Here is a 21,667-nt window from a genome sequence, read left to right as displayed (position 1 = left end):
ATAACATTTATCATGCACAGTACATTTTTCTTTTGCTTGTAAGTAATTCATACTTGGAGTGCAGTGAATTAAAAGTAAACTCTAATACTGTGCCTCAGCAAACAATTAATAAGTTTTATGTTAGCATCTTTGATTCAGGTAAGTTTTTAGTCAGTAGTAAAGTCTTTTGATAATGCAAGGGGGAAATAAGTTGATAAAATAATACACATTTTTGTAAAAGGAGTATGACATTAAAATAATAAAACTTGTGATTGTGTTCAGTGGATTTCTGGTATTTTCAGTTTTTCTTCAAATGACACTAAATAAAGCATTGACTGTTTTGACATTACAGTTTCCCATGCTTCCATGACAGTTTAAAAATCACAAAGCATGAGTAGTCCCTGGTAAATTGCCCCCTGCACTGTTTATAAAATATGATATCACAGTTGGAAAGAAACACAAACAATGCTTTATTATTTTTAGCAATGTTGTTTACATTTCTACTTGTAAAACAAATAGTGTGATCCACGACAATGACTTGTGTACCGTGTTATAAACAACAAAACAGGGCTCAGTTGCTTTGAGAGTAGCCTATTCATGCGGCAAAATAAATACATAAATAAAAAAAACAATAATAAAGTTTTATGTATGGTCTTTTAAGGGAGAATGTGTTAGACAATCAAAGGCATTTCCATTAGTTAAGACAAAAACAGTTATTTATTTTTTTTGCTTATACACATATATATGTGTGTATGTGTGTATTTATTTAGATTTCCAGAAAGCTTTTGACAAAGTCCTGCATAAAAGATTAATTCTCAAACTGAGTGCAGTAGGGATTCAAGGAAATGTATGCACATGGATTAGGGAGTGGTTAACATGTAGAAAACAGAAAGTACTGATTAGAGGAGAAACCTCAAAATGGAGCGAGGTAACCAGTGGTGCACCACAGGGATCAGTATTAGGTCCTCTGCTATTCCTAATCTACATTAATGACTTAGATTCTGGTATAGTAAGCAAACTTGTTAAATTTGCAGACGACACAAAAATAGGAGGAATGGGCAGACACATGGCAAATTACATTTAATATAGAAAAAGGTACTGCATGCAGGCAATAAAAATGTGCATTATAAATACCATATGGGAGATACTGAATTTGAAGATCTAGGAGTTTATGTTGACTCAGAAATGTCTTTACAATGCATTAGTAAGACCTCATCTAGGATATTGTGTTCAGTTCTGGTCACCTCGCTACAAAAAGGATATTGCTGCTCTAGAAAGAGTGCAAAGAAGAGCGACCAGTATTATCCCAGGTTTAAAAGGCATGGCATATGCAGGCAGGCTAAAAGAATCGAATCTATTCAGTTTTGAACAAAGAAGACTATGCGGCGATCTGATTCAAGCATTCAAAATTCTAAAAAGTATTGACAATGTCGACCCAAGGGACTTTTTCGACCTGAAAAAAGAAACAAGGACCAGGGGTCACAAATGAAGATTAGATAAAGAGGCACTCAGAACAGAAAATAGGAGGCACTTTTTTACACTGAGAATTGTGGGAGTCTGGAACCAACTCCCCAGTAATGTTGTTGAAGCTGACACCCTGGGATGCTTGATGAGATTCTGGGATCAATAAGCTACTAACAACCAAATGAGCAAGATGGTCCGAATGTTCTTATGTGTGTGTGTGTGTGTGTGTGTGTGTGTGTGTGTGTGTATATATATATATATATATATATATATATATATATATATATATATATATATATAGTGGGTATGTAAGTAGTACAATTGTATTTTGTTACATGTTTTCTAGTTTTCCATTGTGTTGTACTGTAGAGTTGGTTTTCTGCTGACTAAATTCATTGGGGATTATAGCTATACCACATGCCCTGTGCTTTTGTTTTTAGCTTTTTGTTGTCATTTTTTGTCAAGAGTAAACTGATTAAGGCACCACTGATAAAGGAGAAATCTGCTGACAAGGGCTTTCTACAGCAAAGAGGTCATTAAGAGCAGCAGAATCAGATCCCGAGTTTGCCTGTTGCCAGCAGACTGTCAATGAAGGGAACACGCTACAATATATTTGAACTAGGATAGCAGCTGCAAAGCCATGTCTTTAAACTACATCAAGAATTTTTATGAAGGATGTGTAAGTATGCGATTACTACAAACAAGGAGCCTTCTGTAATAAGCAGTTTGATGAATCAATAATATATATTTGGAACTAGTTGCACTGCAGTGAAAGCTCTGTGAACCATAGCAAGTTAAATAGTTAAATTAACCCTTTGTTTTTTGAAGGTGGAATATTGCTTTTATTTCTTTGTGTTTTAAAAGGGTGTTTCAGTGCTGTTTAACAAGTGTGATTCACCATGTCAGATTTTTTGCTGAGTTGTGCTATTTTATGTACAATAGGTTATCTAGTTAATCTTTGTTATTGAAACAGTATTATATATATATATATATATATATATATATATATATATATATATATATATATATATATATGAAAAAAATACAATTCTTGTTCAATTTGCAAGTACAGTATAAGAGTAATCCGGTGGACAATTCAATTCCACCTTAAAACAAAAATAAATTAATTAATTAAAAAAGTTATACAAGTTATCTTGTAACCATACATTTGAATTTATTAAACCGGTAGTTATTTGTAATATTTAAAGTAAAGCTTTTAAGGACATTATTTGGTTTTACATTTTTAAAAAACAGATATGCTCTATATGTATGACAACATGACAATCATTTTGTAACAATACTTGAAGAAAACAAGGACTCCTCTCTTTCATTGTAAATTGTAAAACTAGGTATTCACTGGCCTGATGCTCATCCTGATCTGACTCTAAGAATTAAAACAAATTAAAAACAAAATTGTTTATTTCTTTTTTATCATTTAGCTCAGGCCTCCAACAGTGATTGGACAGTTCCACACCCTCTTCTTTGGCTCTGTGCGCATGTTCTTTCTTGGGGTTTTGGGCTTTGCGGTTTATGGCAATGAAGCTTTGCACTTTAGCTGTGATCCAGACAAGAGAGAGCTAAACATCTTCTGTTATAACCAATTCAGACCAATAACACCTCAGGTAAATGAAATTAAAGCACCTTTGTTGAACTATATTATACTGTATACCAAGGGTCTCCAATCCTGGTCCAATTAATTAATTTAGGGCACAGTTGGAACAAAAACCAGAAGGGACACCGGCCCTCCAGGCCCAGGTTTGGACACCCCTGCTGTATGCTGTTTGTTTTTTTTATAAGAAAATGTATTATTGTAAAATGTGAAATAACGTGTCAGATTATTTACTTCTGCAGGCCCTTATCACAAAACAATTTCCTCATTGCAATACAATAGTTTGGTATTCAGCAGTTTATTGAAAAGGGCTCCAAATTGTAGTTTATTTTATATTTACCATTTAAATGTAGCAGCGTAAAACTATATCGTTTTTTTTTCAGTAAATAACCAGAACAGATTAAACACAGAGCTTTATCTTTCGTGTGCATTTGTGGTTGTTTGTGCCATCATATGCCTCTAGCCACTGTTTTGTTTTATGCCAACTGTGTATAGGTAAATTGTATTGAAGTAAAATTATAACATGTAAGGAAATAAATGGTGTATTTTAAAAGCAAATTAAAATGTATGTATTTGTTTGTTTATTTCAGGTATTCTGGGCATTACAGCTGGTGACTGTTTTGGTTCCTGGAGCTGTTTTTCATCTTTATGCTGCTTGTAAAAATATAGACCAGGAAGAAATCCTCCAAAAACCCATCTACACTGTGTTTTATATAATCTCTGTCCTGTTAAGAATTATTCTTGAGGTTCTAGCATTTTGGCTTCAGAGTCATCTTTTCGGTTTTCGGGTTCACCCACTTTACATGTGCGATGCTAATGCCCTTGAGAAAACGTTTAATGTTACCAAGTGTATGGTACCAGAACATTTTGAGAAGACCATCTTCCTCAGTGCAATGTACACCTTTACTGTTATCACAGTGGTGTTGTGTGTTGCAGAGATTTTTGAGATACTCTGTAGAAGATTGGGCTATTTGACCAGTCAATGACCCCAATGTTATTGACAGCAGAGCTTCAGGTCGATTAATAAACACTCTTTGTGCATTTGCTTTGTGTGTAATCCAGGTCTTTAAACAGAAACAAAGTCTGCATGTTAAATACCTCTGTTTTTTTCTGTTGGAAATTAACATACAATAGCCTTTTATTTTGTATTGCTGCAATCACAAAGTTCCCATAGGACCGACAGACAATTATTGTGAACCTACAGTAGTTGGAAAAGAGAAAAAAGTTTTACAGTTATCAGTTTTTAATTTTAAAAAGCTTCTGAGGATCTGTTATGGTTTTGTTTTGTGTTTTAATCAATATCAAACGGATTGTTTTTCTTTTTTAGCTGTATAATACAGCCATAAACTTAAAGGTGAGACAACATATCCATAAATTTATATTTTAAGAAATTGACCTTGTTTTAGATGCTTTAGATGTTTCATTAATTAGACCAGGGTCTTTGCTAAATGCAGGATGAATATGTTATTCTTATTTAATTATACAATTTATCCACAACTCTGACAGGTGCGGGTTGGGAGACTGTGGTGCAGCATAGCCAGCTGGTCTGACACTTATTGGGAACCCCCTTGGTGATGCTGGCTCAAATACATTTGGTTTTTCACCATTAAGTTCCTGTGCTTCATACTTAAGTGAACAATGCCCTGATACTGGTTTGTTTCAGTTCTACATTTTATCAAACTGCAAATGTCCATTATATACATATATATTTTTTTGTTTGGAAAAAACAAAAACAAACATATAGTAAGAAAAACACCACAACAAGTTCTATCCAGTGTGACAGTGTTTTGGGAGGTCTCATTAGAGTAACAGCTGCCAGCAGTTGAATTGCTATTTCCTTTCAAGTCATTTATCTTTGTTGTGGAAGCTGAAATTAATGTATGCTAACAGAGGGACAGGGACAGTTGTGATTTTTAAGAAATTTAGGAATTGTGTATTTCTACTAGTTTTACATAGAAGCAGCGTATGTTCTATATTTATAAAAGTTGTGGGCATTTTAGAAATGTGATAAATCTTTGGCAACTTTGTTTTCATTTTTTGCAACTGCAGGCGACTTCCAGAAAGATTTTTGCAACTTATTATCTTTTTTATTAAAAGGTAAAGCAGGTTGCTATTTCTTTTTATTGCAGTTTGTGGCACAGTAATTGCTGTGAATACATGCCAAAGTATCTTAGAATAATATAAAATTCCCAAATATTCAAAAGGCTGTTCTTTTGTAATCGATAAAACACTGGATAGTGTTGAAAATCCTGAGCGAAAATATCTTAACTTTTTTCCCCAGCAGTTTAACCATAGTTATCCGTACAACCTGGAACATGCGTAGTGCTGTCAATCGCAGTTTACCTTGTGATCAGTTATTGTTTTATTTTAATTTTTATACTTACTCATCCTAAAACAGTACTGGTCACAGTGTGTCTGGATAACTGATGTTTCACTGTATTTTTAATCTGTTAAAGACCCTACACATAACATAACCTGTGAAATAATCCATGTGTAGTGGCCAATATAAAAGTTATTAACTTTATTTTGTTTATTGAGATCTGTAAGTAATTATCAAGCATCCATCCAACTTCTGTTTTACTATTTTCAGCTAAATGTATCATCTCAGGTACAATATGGTTTACTGTGTACAGGTATACATTCTGACCATTTCTGTGTAGTTTTTGGATACTAATTCCAGTAGTTGCTTTTAAGGTAAATTTGATCAAGTTTACAGATGTCCATAAATGTCTGTAAAACAATAATAAAATGTGTATTAAGTATGCTGTTTTAGTATTTTGTATATATTCTAATTTAGTTATTTTTTAACATCTGTAAGGAGGAACGTTTTACCTTGTTACTGATTTCTTACAGAGCCTCAATTTAAACAGTGTGATGGGTTATGAAACAATACATTGGAGACGTATGTACAGATTGACTACAATGTTATCAATTTTCTGTTCAATTTTTGTAAATAAGATGTCACTTACAAGAAAATAAGTTTTTCAATAACATTTGGGCGGGGCATTCAGCAGAAAAAAAAAAAAAAAAAAACTTTGATTGTTCATTATTTATTCCAGCAGCACATGCCCTCTAAATGTATGGCTTGAATTTTTGAAGAGAAGTCTTTTTCAGTGTCTTCATGTAAGTCAAAACAACATTAATACCCTTCGGAATTGGCATTGCCTGCTTGAGAAACATACTGTGTGATGGTCAGATATATAGCAGGTAATGCAAACTGCAAAGAGGAATAATAATTCACTTGGCAAGAGACTCGGAGAAGGTGATATTGTCTATATTGACCGACAAAGACACACACTGTACATGTAACATTCATGGGGTTTCCTTGAGGGTCTATTTACACGTGAAATGGCGATGCGCGCGCAGGTTTGGGAGAATTACTTGTGTAAATCAGGTTTGAGGCCGAAAAAAACGGTCAAAGAGAGGGATAGGGTAAATCTGATTTACTCGTGTAAATGACGAAACACGAGAAAAACCACGCCCAGTTTCGTGTGGAAACCCGCATTTCACGTGTAAATGTTAATGAGCTTGTTTATCCTTAAATATAAATATTGCAAGGGAGCAGGTCAGTTGTTACTGTGAATTCCAAGACAGCAGAAAGTAGTGGCTGATGGCCGATTTTATGGTTAGCAGTGGTATAGTTCACCTTAATGGTAATGCGGGCGACTTTTTATTTTATTATTGTTTTTTGCTGTGTTTGGACTGTCATGTTGTATATCTCTTGTGGGTTTACAGTTCTGTATAAAACCACTTACCATGAACTGCATTATGCCCTTGTTATAGTAGTAAAGCAGCTGTTAGAGAATACCCTTGCTGTAAAAACTACGCTAAATTTAAACACGAAGAGCAATGAGCTGCTTAAATGTAACAATTAATTCCCGCCCTTTTTTTCCAAAGACAATGTGTGTCCGCCCCATGTTAATAAATATTGGTGAACTGGATGTCATGATCCAGCTCGATCGTCCAAAACAGTGCAACAACATCCAACAAGTTGTTGATGCCCTCTCAGAACTGCCCAAATATGATTGCAAATGAACATATTGATTGTGTTTTATTTGTTTGCATCATTAATATTTAACACAACAGTAAATCCAACACAACTTAAAAGAAAGGAGAGAATCTCTGACAGGACGAGCCTCCTCAGATCGCTGCTGGCCAATTGAAACTGGCGGCTAGGTTTGCTGCCCCACCGGTATTTTACCAGACTGTCCGGTATTTTTATGTACTTTGACCCCCTGTCCGTTTTTTTTGGAAGATGTCCGGTAATTCTAAGCATTCTAATCTATTGGATATATTCTTTAAAAATGTGTTACAATAAACAATTTAATATAACATGTTGTGCTTGTATGAGTGAAATTCAAATACTATAACACAGCGGTGTGTAAATGCACCAGAAAGAATTGAGGTAACAACGTAAGCCATCAAAACACTGTACCGTTATGTTTTTCTTGTGTGCTCACCGCTGTGTGTTATCTGGTATGAGCATGCGCGCTGCTGTTAAGTTTGACAGCCCTTTGAATGAAGAAGCGCGAAACTATTAAGTAGCATACTGTAACGTTAGTCACAATGGCAGAGACAAATGAAGAAGTAGACAATAGGAGGGGATGGGGTGTCCAGTATTATCGTATCTCAAAGGTGGCAACCCTACTGGCGGCTGAGGTAACATTCATAGTGGCCAAGTCCGCTTATAATAAGCTGAATTGGGCTTGTTTTTAAGAGGCACGGGTTCGGATTTGCATACCCATACTCTAACATGGATTTGCATGTTTTGGGCTGTTTTGAATGGCAGTGCTGCTTTTTTTTCTCATGAGACTTGGCAACACTGGTAACCTTCCTTATCTGTCTTATAGGCAGCCACTGATTCCTGAATACCTCATTTTGTTGTTGATAAGAGTTTGTGCAGGATACAGCAGGCAGTGGCAATTTTGGGAATGAATTAATGCACTTCAGTCCGTTTCATCAAGTGCACACTACCCATATTTGCCCAAGCGTGGTGCTGAATGCTTCCTCAGCAGCTGTCAGCCGTCCGGACGGGTAGGGTTCTCTGCTGGTTTTCAGCCATGGTGATCTGCAATACCTGTTGGTCAGTTTCATTTTATACCTCCCAGTTCATTTTTAATTAATGAGTAAAGATAAATTAGTTGAAACAGTATTCACTACTAACTTCACGGCACCCCACTAATGACATTTGAAAAACAATTTGGGCAAGAGCAGTAAAACACATTATTAACCAACCAGGCACGAGGTATTTTGCTTTATTACAGCAGCTTAGATTCACTCGTGTACCAGTTCTCTGCACAAGGAAACCACATTTTCGCCAAATTTCACAAGCAATCTTCAAAAACAGCACGAGTACTTTACGCATAGCTAATTTATATATCAACCCCCACCTTTCCCATTCATTTGCATGACGTCGGATGAAAAGCCCGGTTTACTCGAGTAAAATAAACTGAGCGAACGGAAACCCCAAAAAGCATTTTACACGAGACATTTTTCTTGTGCAAATGTCTCGAGTTAAAGAAACTTGCATGGAAACCCCATGATTGTTGTTAATGTAAACACTGAGATATGTTATGTACCTGTCTTTTCCTTCTTTACTATACACAATTCTCTGCTTTAGAACATAAGAACATAAGAAAGTTTACAAACGAGAGGAGGCCATTCAGCCCATCTTGCTCATTTGGTTGTTAGTAGTTTATTGATCCCAGAATCTCATAAAGCAGCTTCTTGAAGGATCCCAGGGTGTCAGCTTCAACAACATTACTGGGGAGTTGGTTCCAGACCCTCACAATTCTCTGTTTAAAAAAGTGCTTCCTGTTTTCTGTTCTGAATGCCCCTTTATCTAATCTCCATTTGTGACCCTTGGTCCTTGTTTCTTTTTTCAGGTCAAAAAAGTCCCCTGGGTTGATATTGTCTATACCTTTTAGGATTTTGAATGTTTGAATCAGATCGCCGCGTAGTCTTCTTTGTTCAAGACTGAATAGATTCAATTCTTTTAGCCTGTCTGCATACGACATGCCTTTTAAACCCGGGATAATTCTGGTTGCTCTTCTTTGCACTCTTTCTAGAGCAGCAATATCCTTTTTGTAACAAGGTGACCAGAGCTGAACATAATATTCTAGGTGAGGTCTTACTAATGCATTGTAAAGTTTTAACATTACTTCCCTTGATTTAAATTCAACACTTCTCACAATATATCCAAGCATCTTGTTGGCCTTTTTTATAGCTTCCCCACATTGTCTAGATGAAGACATTTCTGAGTCAACATAAACTGCTAGGTCTTTTTCAAAGTTCCCTTCTTCAATTTCAGTATTTCCCATATGATATTTATAATGCACATTTTTTTGCCTGCATGCAATACTTTACACTTTTCTCTATTAAATGTAATTTGCCATGTGTCTGCCCAGTTCTGAATGCTGTCTAGATCATTTTGAATGACCTTTGCTGCTTCAACAGTGTTTGCCACTCCTCCTATTTTTGTGTCGTCTGCAAATTTAACAAGTTTGCTTACTGTACCAGAATCTAAGTCATTAATGTAGATTAGGAATAGCAGAGGACCTAATACTGATCCCTGTGGTACACCACTGGTTATCTCGCTCCATTTTGAGGTTTCTCCTCTAATCAGTACTTTCTGTTTTCTACATGTTAACCACTCCCTAATCCATGTGCATGTATTTCCTTGAATCCCTACTGCGTTCAGTTTGAAAATTAATCTTTTATGCGGGACTTTGTCAAAAGCTTTCTGGAAATCTAAATAAACCATGTCGTATGCTTTGCAATTATCCATTGTCAATGTTGCATCCTCAAAAAAGTCAAGCAGGTTAGTTAGACACGATCTCCCTTTCCTAAAACCATGCTGAATGTCTCCCAGGATATTGTTACCATATAGGTAATTTTCCATTTTAGATCTTATTATAGTTTCCATAAGTTTACATATAATAGAAGTCAGGCTTATTGGTCTGTAGTTACCTGGTTCGGTTTTGTCTCCCTTTTTGTGGATCTGTATTACCTTTGCAATTTTCCAGTCTGTCGGTACAACCCCTGTGTCAAGAGACTGTTGCATGATCTTGGTTAGCGGTTTGTAAATAACTTATTTCATTCCTTTGAGTACTATTGTGAGGATCTCATCCGGCCCAGGGGATTTGTTTATTTTAAGAGCTCCTAGTTCCTTTAACACTTCTGCCTCTGTTATGCTAAAGTTATTTAAAATTGAATAGGAACAGGTCGACATGTGAGGCATGTTGTCCGTGTCCTCCTTTGTAAAAACCTGTGAAAAGTAATAATTTAATATATTTGCTATTTTTTTTTCCTTCATCTATGATTTTGCCATTTGTGTCTCTTAGACATTTAACCTCCTCTTTGAATGTTCTCTTGCTGTTATAATATTGGCAAAACATTTTGGAATTGGTTTTAGCCCCCTTAGCAATATTGATTTCTATCTCTCTCTTGGCCTTTCTAACTTCCTTTTTGACTTGTGTTTGCAGTTTCAAGTACTCTCTCTGTGTACTTTGTTTTTGGTCCCTTTTAAATGCTCTGAAAAGTGCCTTTTTTCACTGAATATTTTTTGTAATTGATCTATTAAACCATTTGGCCATTTTGTTTTAGATTTAGATTTGTCTACTTTTGGGGTGTAATTGTTTTGTGCCTCTAGTACTACATTTTTTAAAAACAGACATCCTTTTTCTGTGGATGTTTTCTCTATTTAACTCCAATCTACTTTGTCTCTGTTTCATACCTTCATAGTTTGCTTTTCTAAAATTGTAAACCTTAGCTTTTGTCATTACTTTTGGGGTTTTAAAAAATACTTCAAATGTTGTGGTCTGAGTTTGTCAATGGCTCTCTGACCTCTGTTTTAGTTATTCTGTCTTCGTTATTTGAAAAGACTAAATCAAGGCATGCCTCCCCTCTAGTCGGTGCCTTCACAAATTGCGTTAGGAAGCAGTCATTTGTCATTTCCACTATTTCAATTTCTGTCGTGCTCCCCACCGGGTTCTCCTATTTTATACGGGGGAAGTTGAAATCCCCCATTAGTATGGCTTCTCCTTTTCTACACGCATTTCGAATGTCATTGTATAACAGATTATTTTGCTCAGTGTCTGAATTTGGCGGTCTATAGCATGCTCCTATTATTATGCCCTTTGATGATTTCCATTATTCTGACCCATATTGATTCAGCGTTGTTTTCTTTGTCCAGATTTAACACCTGGGCTTCAAGACTATTTCTTATGTATAGTGCTACCCCTCCGTCTCTTCTGTCCTGCCTGTCTTTCCTATACAGTGTGTACCCACTAATATTATATTTGTCTCCATCACTCTCAGACAACCAAGTTTCTGTAACACCTATCACATCGTAGTTACTTGTTAGTGCAGTAGCTTCAAGTTCTAACATTTTGTTTCTCAGACTCCTAGCATTAAGATAAATACATTTAATAGTTGTCTTACTTGAGTTGTTGCCCTTGTTTTGATGTGGTCTCCCTTCTGTTTTTTTTTTGTTTTCTCCCCCCTTCCTTTCTAGTTTAAATGCTTCTGGACCTCCTCAAGGATCCTTTCTCCAAGTAGATTTTTTCCCTTTCTGTTTAAGTGCAGTCCGTCCCACCTATATAGATAGTCCTTGTTGTAGAATGAGCTCCAATTTTCAAGAAAGGTGAAGCCTTCCTGTGTGCACCACGATTTCAGCCATGCATTTTGATTTTGTATTTCCAGCTGTCCACATGGTCCTTTGCAAGGTGCCGGCAGTATCCCAGAAAATACCACAGTTTTGGTCTTGTCTTTTAATTTCCTTCCTAGCTCTCTGAACCTGTGCTATCGTGGGCTGGGCTTCCCGTTTGCCCTGCCTTGCTTAAATTTTGGAGAAAAATAAATTGGCCTTACATCTGAAGAAAGCACAAATGGAGAGTAACTATGACTAAAAGTTAAAGAACCTGTGTTTAAATACTTTCAACTGAATTGAGTAAAATACTCTAACCTTGAACTTGTAAAATGATAAGTGTCACAAGGATAATGAGATTCAGACTGTGTGGTTTTACTAATGCATACCCAGGACAGCTGCAGCTACTGTATGAGCTGCATTTATAAGGCATAAGCAAGCACAACTGTGAAAGATACATGGCAAACTGAACACATTCAAGTTATTAATTCCATTTAGGGATATGTAATATACTGTAGTAGCGTAGTGCATTAAAATGTATTGCACCCCGAGCCATACTGCTAAATATTTGTATATATTGCACCCTAGAGCCAGACCACCACTCCAAGCGATGTGTAAACGGATATTTTCTGAGAGGAAAATTACTTTATTGCTCTATGAAAATTAGCTTAACAATAAAGTTCAGTAAAGCAAATGCAAAATTATATTTCTTTCCAAGGGTACTGATTTCCATTACACGAGAGTAGATGTTAAAACTTCATGCTGATTTGAACTTGGCTCTCGCCAAGATAAGCACCAACTAAGACGCAGCTTTACAGTAAACTAATGTGATCCATCTGTGTCTACATCCATTTGCGTTTCCTTCCATATGATGATGTTGATATCCTTTTGCCTGGTGTTGATGGCTGAAGTGTAATGCTGGCTCCAGGGATCAGCTTATTTTGCCTCCCTAGCGCATCAGCATGACAACCGTTTGGATAAGTTCTGCACAAGTTCTTATTTTATAAAAATGATAAATGTATTCATTTTGAAATAATAATAGTATCAATAGAAACATTTTGAAAATGATGTATTTATAGATTATTAGTTGTATTTATCCTTTCAGATTAAGGATGGCATTGGGTAAATAGGTATTTAAAATAAATAATTACGGGCTCCCGAGTGTTGCATCCGGTAAAGGTGCTCTGCGTGGACTGCAGGATGCGCCCTATAGCCTGGTCGCCGGTTTGAGTCCTGGCTATTCCACTGCCAACCGAGGACGGGAGTTCCCAGAGGCGACGCACAATTGGCCGAGTGCCGCCTGGGGGGGGAGGGCTTAGGTTGGCCAGGGTGTCCTTGGCTCACCGGGCACCAGTGACCCCTGTAGACTGGATGGACGCCTGTGGGCTTGCCTGTAAGCTGCCCAGAGCTGCGTTGTCCTCCGACGCTGTAGCTCTGGGTTGGCTGCATGGTGGGCCTGCAGAGTGAAAAGAAGCGGTTGGCTGTCAGCACACGTTTCGGAGGACAGTGTATGTTCGTCTTCGCCGCTCCTGAGTCAGCGCAGGGGTGGTAGCGGTGAGCTGAGCCTAAAAATACAATTGGATATTTAAAATTGGGAGAAAAACAGGGTAAAATCAATTGGCGACTACTAAATGTATTAATAAATAAATAAATTGCTGTTGAAACCTGAGGGTCAACCTGTGGCCCCTATATATTAGCCCACCCTACAGAGATGCTTAATTAGGTAATGCAATGAATCAATGAATCAATCAAAGGTTGTTTCATTTCTGTTTTTGTTTAAAAGAAAAAAAAGTGGGCAAATGAGCTCAGAACAACAGTTGCCAACAACCTGGAAATAATAATAATAATAAAAAAACAGGCAGTCTTATTAATACCAAATGTATTAAAATAAATAAAAAAAAAAACTTCTTATGTCCAAGCCTTGTTGCTTTGTGCGTTCCCTTGCTGTACAGGTTATCTAATCGATAATAAATTCCTGTTTGACAATAAGGTTATTGATAAAACACTGTGCTGAACTATGGTAAAATGATCTTAATCATTTGTTACTTGGTATAAAAATAGATTAAGGAAAATATAAATGTGTAAGGTTTAAGTAGGCAGTTAGTGAAATACAAAGCAGGTTCTCAAAAAAGAAAAACAAAAAAAAGGATTCATGAGAAAGCACCCTATATTGTTTAACATGTCATTGAATAAGTGTTGCTCTAAGTTTCCAACAGCTGCATGTGTTTAATTAAACTCTGGAGGGGGAGCAATATGGTTCTAATACATTTAAATTTCGAAACTTTTTTTACAATAAATCTTTATGTGGCTAATCCTTTTAATAGATTGCAGCTTTTTACGGCTGATCCCATTATAAAAAGAGACTTGTGTTTGTAAGATCAAATCATTTTATTATAATACTTTTATGTATTTTTGTTTACGACTGTAAGTAGCCCTGGATAAGGGCGTCTGCTAAGAAATAATAATAATAATAATAATAATAATAATAATAATAATAATAATAATAATAATGCCAAATCCTGTTGAAGGTTTGAAGCATGTGTTGTTAATTACTAAAAAGAACCATGCTGCTCGTCACTTCACTTGCTGTCCGTGAATACAACGTTCCAGAAGCTTTATTGCTCAGTAACTAAGTCCGCTTCACCAACAGATGTCGACAGCTACTGTTCTGAGTTAAAGGGTTCAGGAAGCGGAAGTCTCTGCAGTAGTGCTTGATTTGTGTTTGGGGAGTTGTTCTTACAGTGTTTGTGCGAATTTTAACTTATTTGTACAGTGTTTAATCAATGTTTCATTAGTGAAGATGGCAGCAGCCCTCCCCCCACAGTTAAAACAAATTCAACATCATTTACGGACTGGGCAGGAACATGAGAAACGGGACCCCGTTGTGGCTTATTACTGTGAGTCTAAATTTAAATTTCTATTTCCATACCCATTACAGGCAATAACCGTATCGTACTTAGTGTAACTGTCTACACCCAATTGGATATGCTACTTTATACAATCCACTGTGCATACCTTGAAATCGGGAAATAATGCTATACAAGCCATACAGTATAGAGAGAACGACACACACACACAATCGGTTGCTGTGGGATACCTATCTGTATCGTTAATACTGTTCCTTAGTGTATGCAGCAGCTTTGAATTGAATGTAAAGGTTTGAATGTTGCTGGTGGTCCAGCCAAAATAATTCTGTATTCAGTCAGGTGACACAAAACTCTTCGCCCTGGTACAGCCCTCGGTGTTTTGAGCCAGCCAGCATTATTGTAAGAATTCCTTACTCTTTTGCCTGGGCAATTTTCCTGCTATTATCAAATGAAAGCAAAGACAGTCTTGTTGTACTGTAGACCACAATCATAGGATCTTCCTCTGACATATAATGTGTATGCAGAGAGGCAGCCAAATTCGCTACTGCCAGTAGATATACAAAACAAGTTATTAATATAACTACCAGTTTCTCGGTTAATTAAACGAAACGGCAATAACGTATAAATATACATTACATATCTACTGGCTGTACAATTTGTACTGGTAGAGGTAACCCCAGTACAGTAGAGCTAATCATTTACAATGTCACTCGTATTGGCTTAAAAAAGGGTTTATTTGGGTTTTCAAATATAATACTATACTAACACAACCCACCTTTTTTTTTTTTTTTAGTTTACAGCGTGTTATTGCAAATTTAAGTAGCGGCATATTGATTTTTTTTCTCATCTTTCGAATAGATATGTAGTATATCGCCATACTGTTTTCTCAACATTTAATAAAAGTTTAGAATGTGTCCACTGGCTGTGAGGATACAGGGAACGTTTTATGACTGCTATTTATTGCGGGTTTAAACCATTTAAAATAACATCCAATTATTGAGTAGTTTAACCTCTCTAGCACAAAAAAAGTATTTTTTACAGTGCAAGTACAGTGCTGAGCCTGAGTTGTACACCCATCACAAATAATGGAGCCTGGCAGTTTAAGGTCCTAGGTGGTTCAGACTTCTCTCTAGTCAGGGCTTGAATTTCATTTTTGTGTGCTGGGGGGATTTCCTCCCTATGCTGCAGCCAATGGGGGGGGGGGGGGGGATTCCAAAATTTTAGGGGGGGAATGGCAAAAAAAAGGCACTTTTGCATATAAAAAAAGTATATATATATTTTTCTGCATCATCATTCACACTGGTGTTGCGTTAAAATAAGCTGCTTTCAGGAGACCTAACAGCTGTTCATCACTGTGAGACAGAGCACTCTCCATTGCTTTTGCCATTACAGGAGGCAGTGTAGTCCAGTGGTTACAGTCCAGGTCTTGTAAACAGAAGGTCACTGATTCAAATCCCACCTCTGCCACTGACTGACTCCCTGTGACCCTGAGCAAGTCACTTAACCTCCTTCTCCATCCTGTGGATGAGATGTTAAATCAATGTCCAGTTGTAAGTGACTCTGCATATAATGCACAGTTCAGCTGTGTGGTCCAATGGTTAAAGAAAAGGGCTTGTAACTAGGAGGTCCCCGGTTCAAATCCCACCTCAGCCACTGACTCATTGTGTGACCCTGAGCAAGACACTTAACCTCCTTGTGCTCCATCTTTCGGGTGAGGCGTAGTTGTAAGTGACTCTGCAGCTGATGCATAGTTCACACACCCTAGTCTCTGTAAGTCACCTTGGATAAAGGCGTCTGCTAAATAAACAAATAATAATAATAATGAAAGGCACTATATAAAAAAAAATATATATTATTATTATTATTGCCTAACATGAAGTTTTTGCGTGTAGTAGAAGAAAAAGGTGCTTTTCTCTTTAACCAGCACTCCATTTCTTTTTTTTTTTAACTCTTTACACTCAGCCCTTTTTCCGACTGTTTTTCATTGTTTTCATTTATGTATGTTTAACTACTAGATAGTTTATACTGCATGCATGTAACATATCAAATGAAAGGCCACAAAATGTCATTTCCTATTATGTAAGTTGGAACAGGATCAGGCAAACTAAATGTGGTAGAGATGAGAATATGTGTAACAAAAAAAAAACAACCCCCCAAAAAAACGTTTGGTCACTGCAGGGTGGTGGGGGGGGTGGGGGTCGGACGGAGAGCTGAGCTTTCCAACGATACCACCCCTTTCAGTCTAGCTGCTACAATGACAGAGGAATAGACTCAAAACGAAACCTAAGCTGTTAACTCTGTCGCTTGATGAGAGGCTTAACTTCAGGTGATCGTAGTTCCGGCTAGGAGTACTGCATACACACACTGAGTACGTCTTTGGAAAGCCTGAATCTGTACTTTTAGACACGCTTTTACGGTGCCTGAGTAATATGTGCGTAACCTACGGTGCACTGGCACACCATAATGAATGGGGCTGAGTTTTAATAGTTAAAGCGAAAGTCACCGCTTGCAAAACAACAGAGAGACTTAATATTGTTGTTTTTTTTGTTTTTTTTTCAAAACTGTTTACTTACTGCATTGTACTGAGTTTCTATAATGCTTAAAGATAGCGGCCGAGAATCATGTATGAGAGAATAAAGTCTCGCACCACTTAAAATATCCATCACTACTTCTATTTATTTATTTTAAACATAACTACACAGAATGCGGCTCATAGGGCTTTCGTCACTGACACCCACTTCCTTAGAGATTGTTGTAGCGTTTCAGGCATTCTAAATTGGGTGAAAAATACAGTAGCTTGGTGTCTTCAAATATCTCTGTGGGATTTTCCCGCACTGAAAGTTACAGATATACGGGAGCAACTTGGAAAATTTGTGTTTCCTGCAATCCCGCGCTGAAATTCAAGCCCTGCTAGTGAAGGCGTAATAGCCTGAAACAGGGTTCGTACGGGTGCTTACAAACCTAGAAAGTCCTGGAAAACTGCTTTAACAAAATCTAGTCCTGGAATACCCAGAAATTAGCATTTAAAGTCTGAAATAATATGGGCATTAAATGTAATTAAAAAAACACTGCACATACAAATCATGTGAAGGAGTTAATAAGCTGTTTCAGAAGATTTTCCCAGACAGTGAATTATTATTATTATTATTATTATTATTATTATTATTATTTGTTTATTTAGCAGACACCTTTATCCAAGGCAACTTACAAAGACTAGGCTGTGTAAACTATGCATCAGCTGCAGAGTCATTTAAAACAATGTCTCACCTGAAAGACGGAGCACATGGAGATTGTGACTTACTCAGGGTCACACAGTGAGTCAGTGAGTGAGCTGGGATTTGAACCGGGGACCTCCTGGTTACAAGCCCTTTTCTTTAACAACTGGACCACACTGCCTCAAGTTAAATCATTTTCTTGTGGAGAACAAAAATGTGCTTACCTGTGTTAGTATGGTTGCTCCCTATTTCAAGTCCATGTTATCAGAGCAAATCAGCAAGATCAATTTGTCTTGTTTGATGAAAGTCTGAACCATAAATCTCAATCCCAGCAAATAGATATCCATGTGGGAAAACGGCAAAGTAGCCACAAGATATTACGGGTCCCAATTTTTAAACCACGCTGATGCCAACACCATGCTTAAGAAGTTTAGCACTTGTGTTGAAAAAAAAGAAATCCATGCAGTCTTCTTCAGCTGTCTATGGATGGTTTGAATGTGAACTGGAAATGTTTTGATTTGCTTCAAAATCAATTAAAAACAGACTCTGATACAGCGTTATTAAACGTTGGGAGCGGCGGACTGCATATTGTTAATGGAGCTTTTAGATGGTTTTCTTACGTGTAACTGGGAAATCACCAAACTGTTATCCAGGATGTATTGGCTGTTCAAAGATACCCTAGCTAGGAGGGAAGATTATAGCACAGTCACAGGTGGTGAATGTTTTCCTTTGAAATGTTGTCAGCATAGGTGGCTAGAAAATTTTCCGGTAGCAGAAAGAGCACTTGAAGTTTGGCCTAATGTCATTAAGGATGTTAAACAGGTGAACGAAAAGAAGTGTGCTGATCCAAAAACGGAATTCTTTGAAACAGTTAAGACGATGTAGTGACAACCTGGTTACTGCTAAAATCAGATTTTTTTTTTTTGTCTGTCACTAAACAAATCGCACCATTCCTTACTACCTGCCAGACTGATAAACCTATGCTGCCTTTCCTTTGCGATGACATGTTATTATAGGACTGATGCAAAGATCTGATGTCCTTAAAGAAGACACAACGGTTATTAAGCTTATGAAAGTGGATCCAGTGAAAAAGGAAAATTACTGCGACCTCAAAAAGGTAAAAGCAGGCTTTGTGGCAGACCAGTATTTTAAAAGATTTGTTAACAGCCAAAAAAGTCAGTGAACTTAAAGTGCTTGAATTTAAAATGGAATGCAGAACTGCACAGGCTGATTGTGGATAAATTACTGGAGAAATCGCCAATCAAATATGCTCTTGTGAGAAGCATGTCTGCCCTAGATCCAAGGCTTATGTCCTCTGCTAGAGAAGTGCTGTGAAAATGTGATGAAAAATGTGAAGATCTTAATGGATGCCAAAAGAGTAAGTGTGGTGATATACTGCACAAGTTTGGAGAGTTTCGGAAGTAACAGTGGCTTGGTTTACATGAACTTGAAAATTGACTCTACAGTCATGACTGTGTGACGTTGTCACGCAGTTACATCGTGAAACAGCAAAAGGACTTCCTTTTGGCAGTGCGACTTTAAGGGCAGGGTCAATCGCTTTCTCACGATTAAAAATAGCTATAAAAACCCATGTAAAGCGGAGCAGGAATCGTGCTTGTGGCTCACGAGGTTTCAGCAGTCAAGATCCCCTTCTTCTGACTTAATGTCACGTAATCTCCAGCAGAAAGGCCGTACAAAACATAGACACCCCCCCAACACACACACACTGTACATTTATGGACTACTTCAACACTAGAACCGCCACGGTTATACTCATACCTGCCGACGGCAGTCATTATCACGGTACATTTTAAACATCATCAGTATTAAAATGAAAGACAAACTCGGATACAACTCAAGTTTTATTGCAGCACATCATATCAAACATCTGCACAGCCGAAACGCTGTATTTAAATGAACAATTAAACATAAAATAGTTTATTTTCTAACTTGCCACATATAAAGCACTACTTAAAAAAATGAAAAACTATAATAAAATAAACATTTCAAAAGAAACTAATTTGTAAACAGGATGCACATACAAAACTGTAAAAACAAAAGTAGCATATGATTTATCCTGCATGTGTGTCACTCGCAGCACAGAATCCAGCTTGAGCTGCTGCAGCCTGCGGCTTCACAGTTTTCTGATCTAAATGTTTCTGCTGAAGCGCTGTGGCTAACTTCAAAATGAAATCTCTCCTACCTTATACAAAACGAAGGAATTGATGGCTGCCAGGTCCAGTAGAGATAACAGGCTTATATATATACATATATAATGGAATGTTGTAGGTTATATTCAAAATAAAAACATGTATTGTAAAAGGCGGTTCTAGTGTTAATGAAATGTAACTTTTAGATGTTCCACAAACACACACACACAAATATAAATTCCAAGTACTAAAACTTGTAGAAATTATATTTTATATTATTGTGCGTGTGTGTGTGTGCGTGCGTTGGAAAGGTAACCAGACAAACAAGTAGCTAATGCGCGGCGTAATTCAGAATGTGCGTGAAAACACTCTCCTCACAATATTCAGAGTTATTATTTTCCTACTTAGTAAGCAGACACGGACATTTAAATATCCCCTCCCCTAAATGACTATGAATTGAGTAATCTGCATTGGTACAGACAATTTTTTTTTCCTAAATCAGAACTGCATAGCAACGCATTTCCTGAAAAGTACGGCAAACAGGTCGTGAGGAAAACTGTCATGACTTGTGCATGTAAATGAGTCGCCAATTCAAAGATTATGAAATGAATGACAGAGTTGATGTCCTTCTGTATGAACACGTAGCCTATATTACATCTTTTACAGATTTGTGGCAAGTTATTAAAAACATGCTGCTTTTTTTGCATCGCCAGGCAAGTGTTGAGCAAGGGTTTACAGTGAATAAGGAGCTTGAAGTTGAAAACCTGCATGAGGAATCATTAGTATTTCAACTTCTTATCCTCGATCACATTGTCAGTTGGTGGAATACTAAATGTGCAAATTACAAAACCGCTTTTGCACTTTGCATCTGGTGCTAGACAAAAGTAAACGGCACATCTCGAAGAAGATGGTAGAGGTTCTCAGAAAAAAAGAAAAGGAGAATGGAAACGGACATTGCCAGTCTAATAAAATCGGCTGATGAATTTGCTGAGAAGGCATGATCGACAGGACACTTAATGTGGATTAGTAAATCCAGCAGCTTGATGAGAACTGCTAAAGAAATAGAGCGTGACCTCCCTTCCCTTCAAAGTAAAACTGATGAACTTCTGCAAACATTAAAAATACCAATTAAACAGCCAGGTAAGATTGTCAGTTAATATTTTTTTAATCAAATATACTAAGTCTGTTCTTTTAATTATAATATTAAAATAATAAAATGAGCTGTATTTTTTTAAATCATTTCTACCGTTAGATGCCTGTAAGGTATTTTTCATAAATTATAGAGGATGCTATCCAAAATAAAATTGTAATTGTATAATCGGAGGCCTTTAGCGTAAGACCTGCTCCTGTTTAATAATTTTAATTTAACCACATCTACAATTAAAAATGGACGTGCAAGAATAAATAAGGGTCATTTAATATGGTCCTAGACGGTTGTTTTGGCAGTTTTGTGATGACTTTGTGTGTTAATGTTGTTTCTTGGTTGATATGACAGTTTATGAACAACTGATATATATATACACACACACACACATATATATATATATATATATATATATATATATATGTGTGTGTGTGTGTGTGTGTGTATATATATATATATATATATATATATATATATATATATATATATATATAATTTTTTTTAGCACCTCCATTATAGTTTTAGTTATTTGCAGTTTTGACTGTAAAACGCTTGTGCATCGTAGCATGACATTCTTTTTTGACCCTGGGAA

General features: G+C 36.8%; 2 protein-coding genes across 4 annotated transcripts in view; both read left to right on the top strand.

Moving 5' to 3' along the window:
- Nucleotides 1-1,984: 1,984 nt before the first annotated feature.
- Nucleotides 1,985-7,367, top strand: LOC117410646 (gap junction epsilon-1 protein). Of its 2 annotated transcripts, XR_009328859.1 has the most exons (4): nt 1,985-2,122; nt 2,883-3,065; nt 3,643-4,406; nt 4,559-7,367. XR_009328859.1 is itself a non-coding variant. In XM_034017350.2 (3 exons), exons 1-3 carry the CDS (start codon nt 2,084-2,086, stop codon nt 4,036-4,038), a joined length of 618 nt encoding a protein of 205 aa, XP_033873241.1. In that variant the 5' UTR covers nt 1,985-2,083; the 3' UTR covers nt 4,039-7,367. The 2 variants fall into 2 exon arrangements, 1 of the variants encoding a protein (XP_033873241.1); XM_034017350.2 differs by having other exon boundaries at nt 3,643-7,367.
- A 6,957-nt stretch (nt 7,368-14,324) lies between these two features.
- The window catches only part of LOC117411542 (vacuolar protein sorting-associated protein VTA1 homolog), a 70,587-nt gene continuing 63,244 nt past the window's right edge, over nt 14,325-21,667 (top strand). Inside the window, exon 1 of one of the 2 annotated variants that reach the window (XR_009328858.1) lies at nt 14,325-14,596. Coding sequence is in view for 1 of the 2 variants with exons in the window: in XM_034019181.3 (XP_033875072.3) it covers nt 14,500-14,596 (97 nt within the window). In the remaining variant the exon portion in view is untranslated. The remainder of the gene's footprint in view (nt 14,597-21,667) is intronic. The other variant, XM_034019181.3, reaches the window with a different exon arrangement.

Source organism: Acipenser ruthenus, chromosome 6, assembly GCF_902713425.1.
Source record: "Acipenser ruthenus chromosome 6, fAciRut3.2 maternal haplotype, whole genome shotgun sequence".
NCBI classification, from domain to species: Eukaryota; Metazoa; Chordata; class Actinopteri; order Acipenseriformes; family Acipenseridae; genus Acipenser; species Acipenser ruthenus.
The sequence above is the reverse complement of the archived record's forward strand: the minus strand, read 5'-3'. Positions and strand labels throughout refer to the sequence as shown.

What these genes read in the sequence shown, in the direction of transcription:
- LOC117410646 (XM_034017350.2), top strand. Translation starts at nt 2,084, where the DNA reads ATGTCTTTAAACTACATCAAGAATTTTTATGAAGGATGT. An exon ending in AGAATTTTTATGAAGGATGT is followed by an intron (nt 2,123 to 2,882) that starts GTAAGTATGCGA and finishes TTTATCATTTAG; the next exon opens with CTCAGGCCTCCAACAGTGAT. An exon ending in TCAGACCAATAACACCTCAG is followed by an intron (nt 3,066 to 3,642) that starts GTAAATGAAATT and finishes TGTTTATTTCAG; the next exon opens with GTATTCTGGGCATTACAGCT.